Consider the following 12,672-nt stretch of genomic DNA (forward strand, 5'->3'; position numbering starts at 1 on the left):
ATCAGCACTTACCATCCCCACCTTCTCAATGGTCTCTCTAATCCGATCCAGCAGCACAGAAATGATCTGTGTGTGGATGCTGGCAATGGCTCCCAAGAGTTCCCGACCAACCTTGGAGAACGTCTCCCTTGTGGAAAGACTAACATAGGACACCTGAGAAGATGAGCAGGGAGAAGTTATTGCTTCTGGCTGACCTCCACTAACATGGAAATAAAATGTCTTTTGGAAAACAAATTGCTCTTGGGCACCACAGACAAAGTTGATAAATGCCCATATGGAAAGTGAAACTGATTGCCCTAGAAGACCAGGAAAGTTCTGTGTCACACTGCCAAGATAATGTCCAAAACTAAACACAGGAACTACATAGCCACAGGCATTACAGAAAAGAAAAAATCCCACCAAAAACTACAGAAAAAACACCACATAAGGAATTCCAGAGCTACAAGTTAGGCCTGCATGAGAAAAAAGAAACAAAATAAATGTATTTTTATTTATTTGTTTCATTCTGGCTTCACTTACAGAAAAGCTGTTCTTTTTCCCAGAACAAACAAGTACTTCAGGCAATTTTAATTCATGGCTTTTTTAAAAAGCAGCACTTTTTTAATTCCATGGAAGAACAAACTACAGAAGCCATGAAAGTTTCACACCTTCCACTGTTACAAATAAAAAGAGCATTTTCATTCTTTTCCTGAATGGACCAGTAACGTTACTCACCTCATATATCTCCAAAACAACGATTTTGATAAAATCCTCATCAACATCAGCACGTTTGGTTTGTGCCATCTGAGCAAATGTGGTGAGCAGACAAATTTCTTCTGAGCAGTTCATTGACTGGAGATACTTTTCAAACTGTGCAAGGTGCTCTGGATCTAGGAAAAAAAAAACGTCAAGTGAAAGAAACATGGTAAAATTGCAGTAGGGCACACATCAGCAACATTTACATAGTTATTCACTCAAAATCCCAGAGAAGTGATCTGTGGAGACCATTCCATGCAATTACAAATAAAAATTCTGCAAGTATGTAGCCCCAGGTCTTGATTACACCCAAGAGCTATAAAGAAAGGCCAGTCTGAGCTTCCCAAATACAATAAAATACAATACAAGAAAAACACTGGATGCACTTGTTTGGAATCCATCTCTGAAAACAGAGAACTGAACCTGCACAAGCAGGAAGGCTGAGATATATTTTCACTCAAATTCAAAGCAACTTTCCTCTTTAAACCCAGAAGAGATATTAATAAAAGCAAATAAACATTCCAATTCCATTCCTCAGGGTGTGGGACAACAGGAAGGTAATGATACAAAGGAACCTGTACAGGGCTTTAAAATGTTTTGGTTTTTTCTGTTTCTTCCAAACAACTTGAAATAAGAGTCTGTGCAGCAAAACAAGCACCGGAAGCAGCATTTAAGCTGTAAAAAGTTTTGGAGAGTGAAATGCCTTCTCTGACCCCCAACAAGCCAACAAACACTGCTTACAGTGATTTTGTCATAGCAGCTGAACATAAAAAAAAAATCCATTGTGCACACAGCTCCCTAACCTGGACACGCATGTGCTCAGCGTGCCTGTGATCAAACACTTGCACTTAGGTTACATTCTATTTTAAGGGCTTTCAAGAATTTTGCAACTGTACTCCAACCTGAGAAGGTCAGGCCTGTACAGGCAAAACAGCTCATGGAACAGCATGCTTGAGGATTGTGCAATTTCAGAAAACAGCTTCTTCCAAACAGTAGGAGAAACTACACTGCTGATAGATACAGCAGGCAAACAGGGGGTGCCTCATCCACTCACCTCCATTTCCTAATGCTATTTTTTATCCTTAATACAGAAGTTACAGACAACTCTGTTTCCCCTTGTACTTCAGGGTTTGTTTGTTTTTTTTTTAACATGATGCAGAAGGACATTAAAAATGACCACATCATTATTGCGTCTAAAGGCACAGCAGGGTGACAGTGAGGAAGGAGAAGGGGTGAGCTGTGGGCTCCACGCTGACCTCAAACCCACACCAAGCCATAGTCTGGGACTGAAGATGGGGACAAGAAATAAAGGAAGCAGAGAGACTCCACCTAAATCCTGTCCTCTCATAGTGGAGAAGTAGCATCTTCACCATCAACTTGGTACGTGACCCTATTCCTTTCCTCTAATCACACTACAACTCAAGTTCAGGATGCCCTAAAAATCAAACTTCTCAAACCTTGTTACTGGCAGCAAGGAAACTGTGATGACAAATAAAATCATAGTATCCTTGGATTAAAGGGATATTAAATATTACCTAGATTAAAATCCCTGCCATGGGCAGGGATGCCACTCACTAGAATAGCAACAATGCTTCTGATGCCTTAGGATTTTAGCTTTTATATTTTTCATGTATTTGTAATCCTGCAATTCTTTAGTGTATAACCCTAAACTCCATATAAAGTTAGCTACTGCTTTCTCATTTCCATCAGACAAAACAATTCCTCTCTAGGCCTGGGAATCAAGGGATTATGGGAATCAACCTTACTGCCTCAGACCCTGAGAAAAGTAAACAAAAGTGAATTGGGGGAGAGCAAACTTGTGGTAAATGCCTTCATTACCTGAAGCTGCAATTGGAACATTAACCCCCAATTTGCAAACAGACCAAACTTACAAAAATATGAAAACCCATGACCCATTGTCCATATATAGAGTGCAGCCCCTGGGGGGGCACTGTCTGCCCAAAATGTACCTAAAGGCCCTTCAATAAATATAACTGCTTTTTATTCCCTTAATTTTGTCTGGCCTCTATTTTTAGGTAATCCCAAAAATGCATTTCTCCCGACCTCTATGGACCTGATGCCCAAAGTTTCCATCAATTACAAAGGCTTGCTTCCACCTCCAGATCCACCACCCTTTTCTCAAGCTTAATTTGGGAGAGGAAATCACTAAAAGACCAAGAGAATGCTAATGTCATGGTTTTCCAGGGTACAAATTACAGGAAATTAAGCATTAATTTGTTAAGTGTTCATTGAAAGAAAATATTTCAGAAGATTAGATGGATTTCACTGGAAAAATTGTTGATATTTCCGTGTCTAGGTCTAGACACTGGTGGAAAACAGCATTATGCTGACAGAACTCACTGAGGAGGATGAAGAGGATAAAGAAATCCTGAATCAGCATACCAGGGACTTTGAAACATAAAAGTTAGTTAGAAGCAAAACAATGCCTGAAAAAGATATAATTATATTTTAAAAAATCTTATATTTAAAAAAAATTTCTTATTGAAATCCATAACAGACACAGTAAAAATTTTCTAGCAAAACCAAAAATAAAGATGTTCTACTGACACAGTGTAACAGTTACTGTTTTGGCTGGCAAGTGCTTATCAGATCAGCACCTCATCAAGTGCACACAACTACAATCTTGGTATCTCTCTCCCTTTCTGTGTAAATCACCTTAAATGTTACCGAGATTGCACAGAGTCAAGATACTCAGTAACCTCTCAGAATCACCATTTTCTCCTGCTTCTCCACCAAGACTGGGTACATGGGGTAACACCTACCTGGGATACCAGCCAGCTGAGAAGTAAAACAGACAAAAATGAGATCTGCTCTCCCTGAAGGCAGCAAAGAAGGCGTAAAGCAGGGAGCAGTAAACTGTTTGTTTACCTGGCCCCCTGTCAATCAAGTCCTGAAATATTATCCATGAATGCAGCAGCAGAGGGAAACTAGCATTCCAGCTGGCCTCTAAATAGTTCTGCTATGGCTGAAGACACCACGTTCACTGTGCAGCTCAACATGGGACAAAAGTCAAGAGGAAATAAAAATAAAGTGTGCGATGAGGACAAGAAATGCATGAAAAGAAGGCTTGAGATAAAGGAAATGTAGGTGAGGATGATAAACAGTCTCCCACAATGTGAGTTACTAAAGCCAAAATTAGTAAAAGAGGAGGACTCTAAAACTATCAGCAGCTCAACAGTTAGTCACCAAAAAAAAACCAAAAAAAAACCCAACAAATTTAAAAAATTGCCACACAACCCTAAGTGACACAGAAGTCTGTACTTTAGGATTTAAGCCTCACCCTCCAAATACTGTTGAAGGTCAAGATGGGAAGTCATACAAGATTACACAAGAGGTACCTCCTGCATGTCACTCTTGCAGCTCTGAGGCAGCCACAGAGAAAACCAGGACAGTAAATCTATCAGTTGCTGTTAAATGACAATTTGGGCAAACAGGTACTGGAAAACCATGAACTGCCCAAGACATTTCAGCAGCCACTGGACCAGTCATGCTGCCAAGGGTGCATTTAACAATGCAGCTGCAAAGAGTTAAACCCACAGTTGATGCAGCAGCAGCTGAATGGATTAGAATTGGTTCTGTGTGGGGGAATTTTACCTTTGAGTCTCTGCTTGTAGTCAGCAGGTTGAAGAGTAGAGCAGAGCTGCTCCAGGTGCTCGTTCTCAGCACAGTGCATGACAAAGAAGAGCCTCCAAAGCATGCTGCTGGACAAGGTTCCATAAGGCATCTCAGACATGAACAGCCAGACTCCCAACCTGTTGGATTTGAAGAGGCACTTAGGAACAGCTCCATCCTGATAAATCCCAGCATTTGCAAAGGAGACATCTCTGGCCCACACCTCTGCTATGTAGCAGAATTAGGAATGTGAGGATGTGTATTAGCACTTCAGATTCTGAGCCAACCTCACTGTGAACTGACCAAGATTTCAGAGCTTCTGTCAGGTGCTACAATTCATGGCCTACTTCCTCCCCACCTTGATGCTACCAATGCACTGAAAAATCCTACTTATTTCAGTCTTATTTAAACAATTAAGTATTTAAAGCTAGTCCAAGTCCCAGTTTCAAGTATTCAACTCCTCCAAAACTAAGCCAGTGAAGACATTACCCACCTTTTTGCCTTCAGAACATGTAGAACAGCTCTAAAAAACAGCTCATCAAACTCCAGCTGCAATTTTTCCACAGAGTAGGGGTGTTCTACTGATCCATATTGTTTATTGCCACTAACATACTGGGCCCAGTGGTCACTCACATGACACAGTGTCATCCTACACAGCAGAGCAAACAAGGCAAAGAAGGATCATTAAGTATGTCACCATCACAGGAAAACACAGACAAGGGCAACCAGATTAGAGTCTAGCCACAAGAGACATGTCCAACATTTTGCCTTCTGGGTTCTGGAGCTTTCTATATAAATTGTATCAGTCAAATTTCTGTGTTCTCTTTCCTTGGTTTTGCAAGCTCACAAGGCACAATATTCTGTTCTGTGTGACCTTTGGAGCCTTAAGGTAACTGTACAGGATGAAATGGCAGAAAGGTCATATGGGAATAATTACACTGGGAAAGCTACTGCCTCCATAACACAAAGGAAAAGATGGATTTTGATTCTGATTTGATTGTATTCCCCCTTGAGAATACACTCATAGAAGCCATGTAGAGTAAATGCTAGAGATTTAAAAATAAAGAGCAGGATTTAGGCTTCAAATACATTACTGCAACAATAGGACAATTTGCAGGAAGCAAATTAAAAACCCCAAAACAAATCTGAGTAATAAAGGAAATAAAGCAGTAACATTGGTTTTAGATAGGAGAAATTGAAGGAATTCCTGTGTGTTGGGTTTCATTGAGTATACAATACAAGCCTAACAACATCACTAATATATCAGTCTCATGTCCCACAGCTTACCTGGCTCCTCTGTACGCAAAGCATCTTTAGATTTTGCAATTCTCCATTTCAGATTCCCAGACTGGCTAATGCTGAACTGACCAAATGTCAGAGCAAAACCTACCTGAGAACCATTTGGGTGGGGTTTGGGGTTTTTTGTTTGTTTTATGGTTGGTTCTGGGGATTTTTCAGCAGCTCTGAATATCTAATGTATGTATAAAATGGACTAAATCACTCCACAGAGAAAAAAAATCTCTTACTTGATGAGCTGACCAATTCTCTTCACAAACTGCCGGTACCGTGCTCTGTTAAACGTTTCTAATCCCACAGACAAAAGTTCCACTAAGGAGTTTGCAAAGGCAAAAATCTTCATCATCTTCTGGGGAGATGTTTTTTCAGGAAAATAAGCACCTAAGACAGAGACACAAAAATAAGTGTCCAAAAAAATGGTGAATTCTGGATTTTTAAGTTACTTAACAAGCACTCAAAGCAACAATTCACCATATTGTGAACTGGAATGTATGCTTTGTTTATTAAATTAACAATAAATACCTGCTAAGTACAAAAGTGCAAATAAACTATGCAGGTAATAAGACCTCTGGCAAGCAATTACAACTAAGAGGTGAGGGGGAAAAATAGCTCTGAAAGTACTTTGGGGAGTTAACTGACATCCAAACCCAAACTAAGGGAAAAGACTCCAATGTTTTGCATATTGCTATGACATTTCTATTTATCCCATACACATGGCATATACTTCCCTCTCATCTCTTTAGCCTGCAAGCTGCTGCACAGGTTCATTATTATTTTTCTCAGAGAGTTTCACAATACAGTAGCACTCTTGGCAGTGGCAGTCATTAATATAATTAGCATAAGCAAAATGAAGAATAACTCTCTGGCAAGTGATTTACCTTCAGATGTAAACCCGAGGAACTGCTGAAAGAGCTCGTGAAATGGGAACTGTGACAACAGAGCAATCAAGTCATCTTCCAAGAGCAGAATCCAGCTTGTTTCAGGATCCTCATCCTATAGATAAATACAGGTATCTTCAGTATCTCTACAGTAAAACCAGTAGTAAAGGGCTTCACTATTGTACTAATTTATAGTTTTGATAGGAGCAACTGAAATATTTGAATTCTCTCTGCTAATACTCATTACTGGAAGCTCCACTTTAGTTATACCACAGAGATAAATGAGACTAAAATAGAAGCAAATTCAAATCATGCTTTTTAACTTAACAAGTCAGATTTTCTTCACTCATTTTACGAAGATAAAGCTTGAACAAAAGCATAAAGGACAAAACAAAGAGAAACAAAAGAAGTCATCTTCTGTACCTCTTCTCCTCCTTCATCTACCAGAGTCCAGTTCCCAGATTCCTTCCCAGAAGAAGAGGAACTTTTCCTTTCACTTGGTTTCATATGGCACATGAAGTCCACACGATTTCTGGTTTAAAGTGAAAAATCAAGGGTAAAAAATTAGAAAACTAAAAATTCTGAATTTAATAACCTTTCAGTTAAGGGAAGATATTAAAAATCCAGATGCAAGAGGAAGAATTTAGCAGGTAAAGCAGAAAAATGCCTGGCAGAGAAGGCCCTGGGGGTGCTGGTGCCAGGGGCTGGACACGAGCCCAGGGTGCCCAGAGGGGCAGGAGGCCAATGGCCCCTGGGCTGTCCCAGCCACGCTGTGACCCAGCCCCAGGGCAGGGCCTGTCCCTGTGCCGGCGCTGCTGAGGCAGCTCCAGTGCTGGGGACAGCTCTGGGCCCTCAGCACAAGAGAGACACCGAGGGGCTGGAGCGTGTCCAGGGCAGGGAACGGAGCTGGGAAGGGGCTGGAGCCCCAGGAGAGGCTGAGGGAGCTGGGAAGGGGCTGAGCCTGGAGCAAAGGAGGCTCAGGGGGGCCCTTGTGGCTCTGCACAGCTCCTGACAGGAGTGCAGTGTTCCCCTGGGGACAGCTGTGGGGGAGTCAAACTCTGCTCCCAAGTTACAAATGACAGGAGCATAAACAGCCTCAAATTGCACTAGAGGAGGTTTGGATTAGGTATTAGGGAAAAATTTTTCATGGAAACTTGTTCAGGCACTGCAACAGACTGTTTGGGGCAGTGGAGGAGTCAACATCTCTTGAAGTGTTCAGAAGGCTTGTGGATGTGGCACCAGAGGACACATGGCTCAGCAGTGGACACAGTGGCTCTGGGTTGGACTCAACAACCATAAAGGTGTTTTCCAGCCTAAACAATCCTGTGATTGTAAATTACTCTAGGATAACCTGGTTCCTGACATGCAGGAGCTGTAACAGATAAGCCTCAGCTCTTTTACCAGTAAGAGCAGACCCTGTGGAGGCTCTGAGCTCTGGTATCAGCCTTTAAAGCAGCATCCCAGGCACATTAAGTTGGCCTTTGTTACAAACACAAGTATCAAAAGGCACTGGCAACACACATTCCCTCAGGATACACTGGTTTTCCCAGGCAGTTCTAGAAATTAAATGTAAAAATGAAACCCTTTAAATTAACAGCTTTCAATAACAAGACTCCCACTTAACTCAAACCCAAGCTATCAAGATCACAGCGACAATCCTAAATACCCAGTTTGATTCTTTGACCTCAAAATTTGGGCAGAGGGAGAGGCAAATTATGTATTTTATCTGGAGAACATAACTGCTTTCACTTGTGACTGATTTCATTAACTACCTTCTCCAAGCACCACATTCCTACTAGATTTTTTTAGAATTTTTTTTAAAAGGATAAAAAATATATCAAGATGCCCAATCAGTGTGTACACCATCTCAACACCTTTACTCGGGGGATTCTATTGCAGCAGAGAGTATAAAAAGAGGAGACAGTATAAAAAACAGGCCGCAGTTTTTTCAGTTCTCAGCAAAGCAAGAGACATTTCAGAAGCCACAGTAACAAAATGTGTGGGTTTGTCAGTCTTCACAGCTATTTCACAGCTGAAAGAAAGCTGCATCATACTGTGTACAGCAAAAGGAGGTACTGCCAAGGCTGAATTTTAAGATGAATGAGTAGAAAGACCTTGATTTAAACTGTGAATCTATTTGTGCCCACTTTTATGACTTTGCCTGCAATGAACTTTCATACTTTCACAAGTAGATTGTATGCTGTGTTTTCTACTCTAAAATAATCAGAACATATTTATAAAATCATGTTCATACTTACTTGACAGGAGACATAAGCAAGGCAAGAGATTGCATGAAATGAAAGACACCGGATGGGTTACCCAAGACTTTGATCTGAAATTAAATGCAAAAATCTGAGTAAATGTAAATAAGCAAAAGGCAAATTATTCTCAGCAGAGAATTCACATTTCTCATTAGCTTTTTGTTAAGACTTAGAAGAATCCATAAATGACAGCATCCACACCCTGGACAAAGTATTGCCATGGCAAAATATTGTGACTTGTCCAAAAGAATTACTTAGAAAAATTAAAGGAGGGGTGGGAGGGGAAAAGCCCAGATCAAAAGCTGCACAAAATAAAAGACAACCTCTCTCTTTGTGCCACATGTAGGTCTGGGCACCAGGGGTAATTCAGACACTGAGCACAGGGGAAGATAAAATCCTACCACATTAGGTTAATTGGACTCAATGGCATTAAGGGTCTTTCCCAAGCTAATTTATTCTATTCTATACTTCTATTGCATTGTTTGCCTTTCCTTTTAGTTAAATTTTCCTGTAACTAGATTCCAATGTTTTCTCCTCATAGAAGGGCAAATATGTTCTTTGAAAAACACCCTGGGGCCTTTGGATATCCACAATCCATCTGACCTAGACAAAGTGAACTCTTTCTTTTGTCCCTGAACTTTCCATGGAAACCAGTCCCACTTCAATGTATAGGATACAAAAAAATCTGTTCCTCCCGATCCCTTACACAGCACAGAGCTGACTCCAATCTCACTTTTTATATACAGCTGAAGTCTAAATATGCCTTCCACATTTTGGAGAGTACTCCCAAAACCAGGTGCATAAGGCCTTGACTCCCTTTCATGGAATCTCTCCAGTCAAGAGTGAAGTGTGTTCCCATGTCAACCTGCACATGGTTGTCCTAACATGGAAAAACATATTCCCTGACAAACCTCTCCATGCCACCATGATTGCACGCATCTGGAAAGGCAGTCATGAGGGATTAAGCAGGCACAAGACACTCTCCTCCCCTACCCAGGCCAGTCCCACTCCAACCTGCTGGCAGTAAAGAATTAAACATTCACACCTGGATGAATGGACAAGCCCACTCGCTGATGCCAGCTGGACACCGAAGGATGTGGTTGAAGAGGAAGAGATGGTCACCTGGACAGCCAATTCTCTGCAGCACAGACACCTACAGGGAAGTGTATTGAAATCAGCTAAATAACCCTGAAGTTCATTTCCTCACAGTCTTGCTAACGAGAGTAATATTGTTCATTTCTCACCCTTTCTAACAAACCTGCATTTTCAGAGCACGTTACAGGAGAACAATATTTAAAATCTGTTTGCTTGCCTTATGAGCCACAAACCATTTTTTTGGCGTTAAGTAACTATTTTTTCTACAACTGCATTGAAATCTAATTCATTTAGAAATTGGCAGGAACAAAGGTTTCTCCAACATGGCAAGTCTGAACAGCTCTAATTTCAAAATAAGTGAAAGCACAATGAGTATTATTAACTTCACTGTGAGTAGTGTTGGCTGCTCAAGTGCCAATCCCCACTAATGCTACTTGATTTTTTCAGACAAGGGAATCAATTCTAAAGATCTGCTAAGAGATTCTGTTCCTCAAATAGAACAAACCCCATCAAAAAAAACATTGCCCACAAGACAGGAAGCGAAACAGTGACACTTCCAGAAATTATTCCTGAATTCATCCTGTGTGTTGGATCAGATATATCCATGCCTACTCCCTCACCAGTCTCTGCAGCCACATGAGAAGGTCACTGTGAAACTGAGGATCTTCAATAACCCTGCGAGTGAAGCTGAAAAGGACACTGATACATTCCTTCAGATGGCTCAGGTCTGAAGAGAGATTTTCTGACTGCTTTGAAACTGCAAATTAAAAACAGAATTAATGAAGCTTTGAGAAAAAGTAGCAGCATGAAAAATGGGTTTGGGGCTGGACATAAAACTGGTCTCTGCATGTGCATACACCAAGACATTTCAACACTAAATCTGTCAGGAGAGAATACTTAAGACCATTTTGTTTAATCTTGTAATTAAGCTCTGGACACTAATTATAAGAAGAATATACTGTGGTTATTCTCACAAAAGGCCTTCCCCAACATCAGCTTTTTAAGAACCATTTACCATGCACATAAACTATCTGAGAGGTGGAGCGCAAAGGGAGGAGCAATAAGAAAGAAAAATATCTGAACCAGGAGGAGAAGAAATACTTAACTAAAAGATTATATTGGCACAAGCTCAAACAAAACACTCAGGATGAAAACCAAAAAGATAATTCTAAATATTAAGAGCTTAAGATTTCAAAAGGCCTTCCAAGAGCAAGTAAAGTAGGAAAAATAACCAGCTCATTTTAGAATTGGGAAAAAGAACTGTATCAGATATTGCCTCGGACAACAAAATATTGGGAATTTAGGTGTCCATCCACACAATGTTTCTGTACAGTAATCAGTGTCAGTCTGCAGCTCAGACAGCAGAACTTCTGCATTCAGCTTTTACTGCCCAGGTGATAAAGTCAAGACAATTGGACATTTTCCTGCGAGAATAAAGTTTCACTGATCCCTACATAAGACCAACAGCTTTTCGTAACAGGGGGGAAACTACAGTACACAAATTCCACCACAAGAGTCCAAAACTCCAGCCACACACGAGGTGCTGGCACCCTGAGCAGGACTGGGAACACAGCAAACACACCTTGTTCCTGCTGCTGCAGGGCCACGGATCTCAGCAGGGACGAGCTGCTGAGCAGCCTGTACACATAGGACTCCACCTGCAAGCGGGACAGCACCGAGGTGTAGGAGTGCAGTGCCAGGGTCTGGTGCACGTGCTCTGCTTTGGCCTCAAAGAGCTTCTTCAGCTCCCCCAGCACGCCCTCGTTCAGCTCCACTGTCTGGAAGCGGTGGTGGCCTGTCACCTTGCACTGATCTGCACACACACCCTGAAAAGAGAGCAAATATTTTATGTCAGTAGCTCTGACATTTTGTTGGGTCAGCCCAACTGAAATCAATCATGATATAACCCTCTCTTAAACAGATTTCAAGGCTTTCATAAAAGAGGACATTTCATAAATGGGAAAGACAAATATTTGGCAATATCCTATGTGCATCTGAGAGGTGCCAACCACTGAAGATTCATATCCTTGACTTCTGAAGAAAAAATATTTTATGAATCCTTGGTAACTCGGGTTTGGAAACAGCCAGAAGTTACTTGCCTGCAGCACTGAGAGATGTGAACAAAACCAGGTGTCTCACTCCCAGTGAGTGCACCTGCTTCTTCGTTTACAGATTTCCATACATATTTGGACCTGCTATTTCAAAGCTAAAACATTCGCCGGAATGAGATCAATATTTCCCAAACTCCCAGGACAAATAATTTGCAGCAATTCCCTACTGCATGTTTAAAATATTTTCCTCTGCCTCATCTCTACTCCTTCAGCACAAGAAAAATACAATAAATAACATTCTTGCTATTCCTACAATAAATAAAATTCCTGTTAATCTTTTATGCAATAAGGAAACATTCCCAAGAGCCAGCACTGTGAAAGCTTACCTTGAAAGCATTCCTGTGTTTCCTAAATTAGTAGAGTAAGAATTTTAAATTGGTATAAAGACAGTAATTATTCTGTACACACAATAAATATATAGTGAATTCAGATGAAATAAAGCAAGCAGCAATCTTACACAACTCTATCGTGGCATTAGAAGATTCAAGAGTGAAGCCAAAATTGCTTTTGGTACAGAAAATGATCACTGCAAACCTTAGAATCCAGTGAGGCTCAGTGTTATTCCCCAAGAAAAAGGAAAGAATTCAGGTATGTTCAGTTCCTCAACTCTGATGAACTGCACGCATAGAAAGGGTAAAATCTACCCTATGCATAGGTGTAGAG

The 12,672-nt window shown here is 40.9% G+C and overlaps 1 protein-coding gene across 1 annotated transcript in view; it reads right to left on the reverse strand.

The window, feature by feature from the left end:
• Positions 1–12,672, reverse strand: part of EPG5 (ectopic P-granules 5 autophagy tethering factor) — a 55,191-nt gene that overhangs the window by 36,735 nt on the left and 5,784 nt on the right. The window contains exons 3-13 of the mRNA XM_054283367.1: positions 11,481–11,724; positions 10,519–10,655; positions 9,849–9,956; positions 8,801–8,874; positions 6,966–7,074; positions 6,543–6,657; positions 5,895–6,045; positions 4,862–5,017; positions 4,351–4,508; positions 715–869; positions 13–153 (exon numbers count right to left, since the gene is read on the reverse strand). Coding sequence (XP_054139342.1) covers positions 13–153; positions 715–869; positions 4,351–4,508; positions 4,862–5,017; positions 5,895–6,045; positions 6,543–6,657; positions 6,966–7,074; positions 8,801–8,874; positions 9,849–9,956; positions 10,519–10,655; positions 11,481–11,724 — 1,548 coding nt within the window. The remainder of the gene's footprint in view (positions 1–12; positions 154–714; positions 870–4,350; positions 4,509–4,861; positions 5,018–5,894; positions 6,046–6,542; positions 6,658–6,965; positions 7,075–8,800; positions 8,875–9,848; positions 9,957–10,518; positions 10,656–11,480; positions 11,725–12,672) is intronic.

This window comes from Melozone crissalis, unplaced genomic scaffold (assembly GCF_028551555.1).
Source record: "Melozone crissalis strain CALT ecotype California unplaced genomic scaffold, PUWL_Pcris_2 ptg000036l_1, whole genome shotgun sequence".
In the NCBI taxonomy this organism is placed as follows: Eukaryota; Metazoa; Chordata; class Aves; order Passeriformes; family Passerellidae; genus Melozone; species Melozone crissalis.